The following is a 12,240-nucleotide window of genomic DNA, read 5'->3' on the forward strand; positions in this document are numbered from 1 at the left end:
TCCTGCCCGCGCTGCCCGCGTGCGCCAGGAGTCCCGCTCGGCGGGACGGCAGCTGCTGCCTTCACTCATTACCTGCCCCTGTCCCGGCAGCTCCTTCAGAATATATTGTTCTTTGGGGGAAATGCCATGGTTTTGGAACTGAGGACAGATTCGCTTCAGAAATCACATGGCAAAACATCAGAAAAAAAGAAAAACTAAGAAATTAAAAAATTCAAAACAGAAGACAGTCGGTTTTATGCTAACCTTTATAATCTTAATCTTTGAAGCTTTTTCCCTCCTTTAGAGCAATTACTTCTATGCTGCCAAAAGAAATGAGAAGTGATTTCATCTGAGTCATTACTGTGCTCTCCCTCAAAGGATAGCAGACAGTAATTAGTACTCCACACCAGACCTGCCTCAAATTTGACATAAACTGCATTCGTCCTTTACAGAGCTGAAAATGAAGCACTTCTAAGTCTTAGAATCTTCTCGTGAATTTCTGTCATTTGGCAGAAATTTCTGGAGTCGTTGCTTCTTATAGATCTTTTCTACTCTTAACTTAAAAAAAAATAGACTTAACAATTGACAAATGGCACCACATTACCTTCAGAGTGAAATCACCATCTGAAAGCATTCGAAGTAAGGGGAGGGGAAAAGTTAGACGCTCATTTTATTTTCCTGGCAATATTGAGATCTAGGAATTCATCCTAGAAGCTGTTTGCCATTTCCAAAGTGGCTAGGACAGCCCATCAATGAGGGCAAAATCCTCAGGGGCAACTGGACGCCAGTGTTCCTTTTTGGAAGAGTTTATAAATAGCCACAGAAGTACAGGTGTTGGGCATTCATATATGCTAGACCCAGAGAAGCAGGGAGGCTTCGTCAGAAAGCCATCCAGCCATCCAGCCATCCAGCCATCCAGAATGTGGTCACGGACTGCGTAAAGCTCCCGGTTAGTATTGTGGACCTTAGAGGGTTTCCAGAACATGGGGCTGGGAGGGTGAACCCAGACTCTCTGATTCCAGGCAACAGAGCTGAGAGTCCAGGGACACCAAGGCGGCTAGAGCTCACAGGACAGAATAAGAGAGAAGGGAGCTGCAGAGAGAGAATCCAGGTCTGCAGAGGGTCCCTTTGGAACATGCAGCAATATCTGTTAACTTCTTAGAGCCGTTAAGGCTGATTCATGTTGTCTCACAGGAACATGGCAAAAGTGACAACATACAAAATACTTGGGTTTTATTTTCAAGGAAAAGCACTATGAGACTTGATTTGTGCTGTCCAATTCAGTAGCCGCTAGCCACACATGGCTATTTAAATGTAAATTAAAAGTAAATGAAGGTTAAAAATGCATTTCCAGCAGGGCTTGGTGGCTCACGCCTGTAATCCCAGAACTTTGGGAGGCTGAGGCGGGCGGATCACGGGGTCAGGAGATCGAGACCATCCTGGCTAACACGGAGAAACCCCGTCTCTACTAAAAATACAAAAAAATTAGCTAGGCATGGTGGGGGGCGCCTGTAGTCCCAGCTACTCCGGAGGCTGAGGCAGGAGAATGGCATGAACCCAGGAGGCGAAGTTTGCAGTGAACGGAGATCGCACCACTGCACTCCAGCCTGGGCAACAGAGCGAGACTCTGTCTCAAAAAAAAAAAAAAAATGCATTTCCTCAGTTGCATCAGCTACATTTCAAGAGCTCAGAAAACGTCTGTGGCCAGTGGCTACTATATTGGACAGCACAGATAGAGAACATCTCCATCACTGTAAAAGTTCAATTGAAGAGTGCTGGAATATACAGTTTTAAAATACTTAAAAAAAGAATCTCATTTTTAGAACCAAGTCTTTTGACTTTTTCTTACACCAAGATTTTTGTATGTATGTACCAATTTGATCTTGAATTTATTTAAAAATTTTGAAAAAATGTAAAACATTTCGAGATTTGTCTTTTAGCTTCAAGGACATCTTATAACAACTCTTTCAATCACCATCTGTTTTATAATGAAATATGTCTAAAGAAGGCACCAACTTAAGCTTCTTAGGCAGATGTCCAATCAATCGGTTGTCAAAGGAAAGGCACTAATATTCTTCCTGATAGCTAGTTTCAGCAATAATAAATTATTTTGTATTTTTTTCCAAATGTAGGTTTGATTGGACAGTTTCTTGAGTCACTTGTCTAGATTTTCTCATCCTAAAAGCTCATGGTATTGACATTTTTCTCCTGAATATGTAGATATGTAGACATTTTGAATATATGGTTACAGTAACAGTATTTAATGAGCTCAATTCCACTTACTTCTGACAAATAAATTGGAAACAGAAGAGTCTTTTCCATCATTATTAAGGGCAGGCATTTTCTCCAAGGCTATGAAAAATGATTCCTCTTGCTGCCTAAGGAGTTTCAATTGCAAAAACAATTTACCACCATATGGATCCCTCCAGGAGACTTCAACTGGAATAAAGAGGGAAGTCTACTCACATGGGGACTCTGGGGTTTTATGGAAGATAGGGGCAGAGTTCTTGGGGATTAATTATAGAAAACAAGCCCACACCTCATCCCAATCCCCCTCTGAGGGTAATGTGTTGCCCAACAGACAGCACCATGGGGTGGCTGAAGATAGCTTTCTGCATGGAAACAGAGAAGGGATTTATGGTAGAGTCAATCATTTCTGCAGATTTCCCTGGCTATTAATGCCCGTTTCCTCAGGCCTTAGTGAAAGCAGGCTGAGATTGTACTAGGATGAAAGGGATGTACCAGAATCCTTCAAGACTAACATTATCTTATGTGAAATTTGGCAAAGGGCATTTAGACAGGAATGAGATCTCTGACGTGTGGAAGATGTAATGACACAAATGCATCATGAAATGTGAAGGCATCTAAAGGTACAGCATGGTGGGGCATAGGGTGGGACTGAACCAATAAGCAAGGGTCATCACCTGAAGAATCATTCTTCTCTACTTCTTTCGTCCCAAATGTCCCAGCAACATGAGACAAATTTCATTCTTAAGCCATTCTTTCTTAATCCCTCAGCTTTTGCTTTGGAATCATCGAACTACTAATATCAAGTTCAGTTCAGTTACCTTTTAGAAAGTTCAGTTGCCTTTTAGAAAGAAAGCTATTAAGTGCATTTTATAAAAGCAATGACACATACTCTATACGTATACTTGGAAAGGGATAATTAATACTTTGATTTTTTGAGGCTTGTTATCCTCAGCTACTATCTTGTTAAACAACACTCACTTCAACTGTATTGTTTTCATTAATATTCATAGATTATTTAATATGTCATCTAAAATAATTAATGTATTGATATTCTGAGAAGAGTTACATAAAACATTGTGGGGGATTACTAAGATATCTAGCAAAATCTGCCTCAAAATCCTTGTACTTGATTGAAATGACACAGTTATCAACTTAAAGTCCAGCATTCCTAGATTCAATGAGGAAAAAACACCCTTACTGAGAAGTTGTAAATATAATATTAATAGTCCATCAACAATAATTTTCTAAAACAAAGCTATAGATTTTCATCACAGTTCAGTATACATAGAGACTAATCCAGCTAACAGATGCAAGCATTTAATAGTTGGCCTGCGTTGGAGCATGACTTTGAGGAAGGCACCTGATTTCTCTGGTTTTGAAAGGCTGGCTCCTAAAAATAAAGTATGGAGATGTCATAGTGAAGAGATAAGTCATTGGGGGTTGAATAATGTTCTATTAGAGTAAGTTCAGCAGAATTTATTGAAATATTGGTGAGCACTACTGTAAAACAGAGACCAGAAGTGAAGCAGAGGTTCAAGTCCATACAGCAGCCTGGCCTGTTCTGTTGCCCCTTTACCCGTGTGCATATATATCTGGAGCCATTGTTGGCCCCACCTAGACCCTGCATGTATGTGTGGGGTATAAGTCAAAGAGGATGCAGTATTTCAATGTCATTTCTGAAAAGGTAGCTGATTTACGTGGCAGTCATCATAGAATCCAAACGAAAGCATTCATTCTTACTGATTTTTACCTCTTGTAAATGAAGAAACAAAAGACAGTGTAGGCCAACTATTAATACAACGGCTCAAGCCTGCAATCCCAGCACTGTGGAAGGCTGAGATGGGTGGATCATTTGAGGCCAGGAGTTCAAGATCAGCCTGGGCAAATATAGTAAGACGCTGGCTCTAAAAAAAAATTCAAAAATTAGCCAGGCATGGTGGTGCACACCTGTAGTCTTAGCTAATGGGAGGCTGAGGAGGGAGGATCACTTGAGCCAGGAGTTTGAGGCTGCAGTGAGCCATTATCCACCACTGCACTCCAGCCTGGGCAACAGAACAAGTCCCTGGCTCTAAAAAGGAAACATACAAACGAAAAGCATGTGCGTGTGTGCACACTCAAACACACAGTATAATGGAGATATGTGTCAGAAGCCTTGGATTCTAATTCCTGCTCCGAAGGTGGCGTGACTCCAGGCAAGTTCTTTTACCTAAATAGGCTTCCATTTCCTCATCTGAAAACTGAGACTGGATATGGCTGTGGTCCCCACTAAAATGTCAACAGGAATCAGATGCAGCCTGGCCTTCAGAAGATAAAGGAATCATAGTGGGGCTCCTGCTGGGATGCTGAAGACTGTGAGAAAATGGAGAGTCCTTGCCTCCTACTGGGGACTGTTAGTACGCAGCTCTGTCAGTTGTCTCCAGCTGGGAATGCAGGCTCTGTGTTGTCATACTATCAGATTTTTCAAAAAATACAGAACTTCCAATTTTTATGTCAAATATTCTTGTTTTTAAATATTGGTAACTGAAGGATTAAAAAAAAAAAAAAAAAAAAGACCAGTGCAAAGGCCAAACTAAACATCTGTATGAGGAATGGGGCCTGTGCCACTGTTCTGTGATGTCAGATTAGAAGCCTCTGGTCTGTGCCTACTCTGTGGCTCTATTGGTGGATGGAGAAGGGTGATCTGTGACACAGAGCACTAACTCTAGGCACCACTCTACTGAATCTTCTTTCTGCTTTGTTTCATTAATATATGAACACAGTAGGGAATGAAAGCAACCACAGTTAGGGGAATGGATGCACTTTTACAAAAAGACAGCACATAAAATAAATGCTCTTCGTGAGTCGGGATCTGGAGGAAATGGTAGAGCTGCAGTGTGGTCAATGAGGTCAAGGCACAGAGCAACCGGAAGCTCAGTGTGTAGCTATTTCCCCCTCGGCAGCTCAAGAGGAACATCTCCGAGTTGATTGCAAAGCCCAGGCCAAAGAGGACCCCAAGGTTTCTCACGAGTCCAGCAAAAGGCGTGGTGTCAATGTGGATCCAGTCGGGGTTGGCACACCACTTTTTGGCTATGGGCACGGACCACAGCAGGTCGATGTTGAGCAGTCTAAGAAGCAGGTAAAAGCCAAGTGCAAACAGGAAGAGGAAGAGGTTGGTCTTCAGGTATGTGCCCAGACTGGCCGTTTGGATGCCTGGAGTGTGTTCAAAGGCCTCTGCCACCAGCATGCCTGAGGATCAGAAAGAGACACTGACAATGACTGTGTGCCCTTGAGCCCCTTGAGGATCATTCCTCTCTGCATTAAAGGATTTGCCACAGTTTTCAATGACAAAGGACATTAGACACAGAGGTTCTATCCATTTTCCAAAGCCTTTTTTAGGCAGTAACTAAAAATGCAGGTTTGCCCACGGTGTTTTCATTATTCGTACTAGTCCAGAAGGATCGTTCTGGAGTTGGTGGCACTGACTGACAACCCGCTTTTTAGACAGAGCACTGATCTAGGTACTTGCAATTAACATTTCAATTGCCATAGCCAATTAGCCTTTGAAAGATAATGTGGTGCTGAACAATGGAAACTGAGTCATGGTGAACACTGCTTCAGGAATACAAAGCAGCTACTAAATGGAGTCCGTAATCATGTAATAGTCACTTCACGTGTTTCAGAGAGAATGGCACAGTGTGCAGGGCTTAGAGTCATTAAGTTCCCTGACGCAAGACACAACCTTACTGTCTGAAGTGATGGTTTGGGAGTTAGACTTAGCTCTAATTTCACTTCAGAAAAGTCCACCTCATGAAGCAATTGTGCATTTACGCCACTGAGATTGTGCCACTTTGTACATGGAGGCTATGAGAGGTGTGTTGCACCACGTCAGCTCCCAGGGTAGCATTTAATATCAGTGACTTCACAGAATTACTTCTGAAATTGGAAAGTTGATTACCAGGGAGAATCTGATACCCTTAAGCAAATGAAGCTAAAGGTTTCAAAGGACACAACTAAGGGTAAGTGATCATATTTACCACCAATTACTCCAAGAATAACTTGATGAGGAAAATGTGTTGCTATGAATACTCTGGAGATGCAGACACTGATTTGAATCAACCAAAAAACACTCCAAAGAAATGACCAGGTCAGTCTACGATGGAAGAATAGATACAAGCGTAAAAAGCAAAGAAACGGTATCACTCATAAAATTAGAGGGGGTGACATCAGATGATCCTTCTCAGAAGAATCTTCTAACTGTGACATAGTATCATGATTCTAGAATCTTTTTTTTTCAAAATGTTGTTTCCACATACTCCACAGGATTTGAGAAGTTTTAACAGAGATTTCTACATTTCTCAATGCATTAAATTTAACCAGTGCTATATGCTGAGATTTAATAAATGTTAAAAAGGAAGTCAATTTGACATCCATTAAATAAGAATAATTGTTTTAATGGAGTAGGGAAAATTCAAGTTTGGGGGAATTACTAATATCCAGAATGATCAAGAATGAACCATATATATTTTCACGCCCTGCCCTATGTGCCTCCTCTCTCAGCCTTTCTTCGCTTGAGGAAAACTCAGTAGAAAAGCAGCTACCATCCAGATGAAAAGCACATGAGCATTCCATCTGGGGCAAATTTTCATTGGGTTTAATTTTGCAGATTCTCAAAAGTCTTTGTTTTTTTTTTTCTTTTGTTTTGGGTTTTTTTTTTTTTTTTTGAGACACAGAAAATAGAGAACAGGGGAATTGACCTACAGGTTATATACTCTGGATTAAAAACAGCAATGCACAAAAAACATAAAAAATATTAAAATCCAAGCAATGCATGTCATTGAAAAAAAAAGCGTTAGCAGTATTGAGTTCCAGGAATCCTTGAATGGTTTGTTCCTGATAATCAGACTGAAATTTGGTTATATAAATGCTAAGGAACACAGAGAAATGAGGCTTTGAAAGAAGTAAGTGGGTATCAATGTGGAGGAAGAATAAACAAGAATTTGGCAACGTAAAGGTAAGAAGCACACACTCAGTAAAATTTTATAGATGAAGAAAATACTGCAGTTATAAAAATTAAAAAGGAGTTATGAGAATTTTTTTCTTAGAAGAAACATATTTTTTCAGGTTTGGTCATTGGAGGCAGGAATACAGTATAGAGAAAAGGTGAAACTGACCTAGATTCCTACTTTGAAAATTGTCTGTAAATAGAAAATGCTAATTTTTTTCCATTATAACACCTTTTTACTGTTGTTATTTTGGGTTGGGCAATAAATACATTAAGGCATACAGGTCACAGTCTCATTAGAATAAAATTTTAAGACACCCAAATTCCTTTAGTTGTTTTTTACATTATCCAATACCACTCTAAAAAGTGGAATATGTGATAGATCTTGACTTTTTTTATTTTAGAAAACTTTTTAATAATGGCATATGTTACGGTATTTTTTTAAGGTTAACTTGCAAATCTAATTTAAAGTCACCTAATGTATGGCTAAATTGGTACTCAGGATTGTTTTAATGACAAAGTATTTCAGGAAAGAAGAGAAGGAAACAACCCAATTTCTAAGCAACTGTGAGTAACCTTTAAGTTCTAGATCTTTCTAAACATTAAGAAACCTACTAACATTAGATCTACTAACATTCAAATTTAAGTTTGCTTCTAGAATGTTTTTAATTAAAAAGTTTGTGTTCTCTTTAAAGCTGGAATATATGTTACTGAAATCAAAAGCATTGGCTATTCAAAGAAGGAAGCATAGTTTTACTGAATAAACTGATGCAGTCAAGGAGAATGATTCTCAAAACTTCCAGTTAATTTTAAAGCAAGGGAATGTGCATGCAAAAATGTTTCCTTGTGCTGTATAATTTTAGATGACTTATGAGTTATCAAAATAATTATTGCATTTTGGAAACCCAGAGGCACATTTAGCAAGTCATTAATCTGTTAAACATTTCCAACTTGAAAAGCGGAAATAGCTACGAGCTAATTAGGCTATTATCTTAAAGCAAAATATTAGTTTTCTATTCATTTTGTTATTTTGTCTATGAAAGAATAAAATGAGCACATTTTATTCATTGACTAAAACTGCACTAAAATTAATTTTTAGACAAGACTTTCTGTATTAAAAACTGTCGTATTCCAGTGCTACAGAAACTGCAGCAAAGCTGACCTGTGCAGAGTGATAGAGAACTTATCCATCCCACAGACAGTGTGGCTCAGGGCAGCGGTTACCATGACATACCAGACACAGGACGAGCCCATTGCATGGCCAGATGGACTTCCTGCAACAACAAAGTGTCCGTCCATTTGAAAAGTGGTTAACTATCAAGATCAGAAAGAATAATAGAATAGCATATTCACCATGAAAATTATGAGTAACTCAGAAAAAAACCACAAGACACAGGCTACATGTAATGTTTAGAAGTGGGTAGAAATAAGAAAAATTGAGTTAAATTGAGCCTGAGAAACACTGTCTCAAAAAATTTTTTTCCCAGATTTTCAGGTTCGCTGAATTCCAGAAATCAATATACTCAATGCTAATTAAGAACTCAGGCAGTTGCACCCAAATCTGCCACAGCCCTACTCATTCTTCAATATTTAATTTTTAATTGACAAGAAAAAGTATTAGGTTAATGCAAAAGTAATTGCAGTTTTTGCCATTACTTTAAAGTAAAACCGCAATCACTTTTGCACCACCCTAATGCTTGTATTGGATCTTCAGTTGGCTTATTTTCCTTGGGCTGAGAAGTCAAACTATAAAGGATATCATTGCTATGCGAGTGATTTGCTGATTGACTTACAAATGACTGCTGTGTACTAGCAGCTACTTCTATGCCTATCTTGTGGCCACTGCAGTGAGAATCTTTGTTTTAAAATAGAGGATGAGGAGAAGCTATAAAGACGGCGTTAATCCTAGCAGAAAAAGCCTGCAAACAGTAGCCTTTCTATTTCCAGAATGCCTTTTCCATGCTACTGAATTTTTTATTAATTACTTTACTTAAATGTCCTCCTCGATTTTTCACCTAATAGTTCATTCAAATTCAATACCAGTCTCTTATGTGTTAAACAAAGACAGACCTATTTCTTATGTGCAGGAATTTTCAGAGCCTTTTAAAAACTATGCCTAAATGAATTGGACATCTCCCTGAGAGATGCAGTCTTTCTTTCTTTTCTCTCTCTCTCTTTCCGGAAAATGTCTTATAAGGTGAAACACACACCGGAAAGGGCTGGAATTGACCATGATAACATTTCAGTGGTCTCAAATGTTACCCAGCCAACCATTCATCCATTTATCACACTTTGGTTTCACAAAGATAAACTATGCATCATCCCTCCCCTGATGGAACGGCCAGTCTAGACAATCAGATATATAAAGAATTAGTTATATTGTTTAGTGTAATAAGCGAATAGCAGATGTATGTATACTTCTATGGGAACAAAAAAAGATATATTCAGAACACTCATTAGGAATTTACACATTCTCTAGTACCTTAACTCAGAGTTAGTTTCGAAGGATGTCAATTGGCAAGAATGTTACGCTATGTAAAATGATGAGGTACAAGGTAACACATTCTTATAAATTAAAACATAATTTTTAAATATATGCTTCAAAAGACTTTTTAAAACAGTCTTGTAATCAACTATCACAATGAAGATTTTATACTCATACAGAATCTTACTTAGAATAAAAAAGAAGTGGCCCAAGAAGCCTACTTGTGTATAGAGAAAAAAATATTTTTTAAAGAGATTGTTCTAGGGTTAGAAATATTCTTTACTGGCTATATTAACATTGAGAAGTCCTTACCTTTCTTACAGAAGACTTGTCTACTCCTCCCTCATTCATGAGATACTCAGAAGACCTAGAATAACTTTGAAAGTTGCTTAGCAGCAGATTAACAACATTTCTAAGATCTTAGTCTAGTTCCTTGAGAATTTGTTCTAGTTAACTGTTTCTTGTTTTAGTATCAAGCCATTATATTCTTCTGAAAAGTCAACACCAAATATTTAATAATTTGGGGAGTTTTCTCCCAAACTACCCTTTCATAAATAACAAAATGGAATTTGAGTATTTTTTTTGCTTTGCTTCCTCATTAGTAATTGTGATTGTTATGAAGTTTTAGCATCCTCACTCATGACATTTTCTTTACTACCCTATATAATATCGGTTACTAGATGATAACCCTATGTAATGATTCTCTGTTGGAAGATCTTCAGTCACTGGAGGCTGCTGTAATAGCTTACCTGGACCTGTTTCGCATGTAGTAGGGAACTGTTCAAGGCATGGACTTGAGTGATTTGGGTAAATCTGAGTTTCTTGGACCCACCAATAAGGTCGATGACCAAATAATATCCTGTATTTAAAGAATTATAAACATGCATATATATTTAAATACACAGCTATTATTTAATTGGAGATTAGCAATTCTTTCCTATAAAAAATGACTCAAGCGCAGGGTTAATTGTGAAAGTTCGTGATTAAGAGACTTTGAAAAAACTTAGGTCCTGGTCTCTCACACATTATTAAAGGTGGTAGTCATTTGGGATTTTGGCACCCTGGTTTCCCATTAACATGGGGGCTTTTTTCCCTTGCAGGGAATGTCTTATGGGTGCTTTGGATACTTAGATTGGAAATATCAAAATTTGTCCCTAGAATTATCAATTTGTTCATTATCATGCTGCTCATTTAAGTAATTCTTAATCACAGAATATGTGTTACAGGGGTTTGGGAATTACTTATAAGTCATTAAAGTACACATTTCTGGCCTGGCGCGGTGGCTCACACCTGTAATCCCAGCACTTGAGGAGGCCGAAGTCGGTGGATCACCTGAGGTCGGGAGTTAGAGACCAGCCTGACCAACATAGAGAAACCCTGTCTCTACTAAAAATACAAAATTAGCTGGGTGTGGTGGCGCATGCCTGTAATCCCAGCTACTCAGGAGGCTGAGGTGGGAGACTTGCTTGAACCTGGGAGGCAGAGGTTGCAGTGAGCCCAGATCGCACCATTGCACTCCAGTCTGGGCAACAAGGGCGAAACTCTGTCTCAAAAAAAAAAAAAAAAAAAAAAAATATATATATATATATATATATATATATACACATATATATACACACACACATATATATATACATATATATACATTTCTGTGCCTTTTAAAAGTTCTACTTATGAATCTGGTGTTTCAAGTTAACTGGTATGTTTGAAAGATTTTCCAAGTAAAACGATATACATCTGAAATGTGATCATTATGCCAAAGCCACAAATTTAAGGATAAATCTTAGGAAAAATGAAATAAAACAGAAATCTTACCATTTAAATATAAGATTGAACCAATCCCCAATGACTGCTACCCATATCATCTTGGTTCCAACTGTCTGATTAAGTTGAAACCAAAGTGGAAAATAAATGGAAAAGATATTCCGGGGGTCTCCAACATTGGACATAAAATTTAGAAAAGTGTAGTAAGCTCGGTAGTCCTTCTGCAAATGCTGAATTATGAGCACTCCATTCCTGTGAAGGAAATCCATCTTGAAAAAGAGGCAATTCTAAACATAGAGCAATTGGAGCTGAAGTGCTCTGATTCCCACCGTTTTTATACTGTGCCTTTGTGGCGTGTCGAGCCATTACTGCAACATGTGATGCTGACCATCTGTGGAGAGGGCACACCAGCCCTCCTCTGCTGAAAAGCTCATCTATTTATGATTTTAATTGGTGGCAAAGAGTGAAGTACATGCTGATCTGTGGCAATTCAAGGGGGAAATTTGGATACAAACACAATGAATTTCTTATGCAACCTCCCTTTTTTGTGAACAGTTGGATCATGTTTGTTTGAAATTTTTTGTACAGTTCATTTCCTCCAAGGTTAGACATTAGCAATTTCTATGTTTGGTGAAAAGACTTTGCAAATAATTATTGCATGTCAAATAGCCCATAAAGCCCTGCATTTTAATTTAAGATAGGCTGTGGCTCTCTATTTTATTGGGTCTTTGAGGAAAATGGTTGAATAAATATCTAGGTATGAAAAATATATGATATGACA

The 12,240-nt window shown here is 38.4% G+C and overlaps 1 protein-coding gene across 2 annotated transcripts; it reads right to left on the minus strand.

Annotated features, from left to right (window-relative positions):
• Positions 1-3,023: 3,023 nt before the first annotated feature.
• Positions 3,024-11,769, minus strand: G6PC2 (glucose-6-phosphatase catalytic subunit 2). 2 transcript variants are annotated; one of them, XM_055291891.1, is made up of 5 exons: positions 11,511-11,769; positions 10,445-10,554; positions 8,373-8,484; positions 6,243-6,358; positions 3,024-5,454 (listed from the first exon to the last, which is right to left on the minus strand). In XM_055291891.1, exons 1-5 carry the CDS (start codon positions 11,726-11,728, stop codon positions 4,943-4,945), a joined length of 1,068 nt encoding a protein of 355 aa, XP_055147866.1. In that variant the 5' UTR covers positions 11,729-11,769; the 3' UTR covers positions 3,024-4,942. The 2 variants fall into 2 exon arrangements, with proteins under 2 accessions (XP_055147866.1, XP_055147867.1); XM_055291892.1 differs by lacking the exon at positions 6,243-6,358.
• Between the last annotated feature and the right edge of the window lie 471 nt (positions 11,770-12,240).

Source organism: Symphalangus syndactylus, chromosome 9 (genome assembly GCF_028878055.3).
Source record: "Symphalangus syndactylus isolate Jambi chromosome 9, NHGRI_mSymSyn1-v2.1_pri, whole genome shotgun sequence".
NCBI lineage: Eukaryota > Metazoa > Chordata > Mammalia > Primates > Hylobatidae > Symphalangus > Symphalangus syndactylus.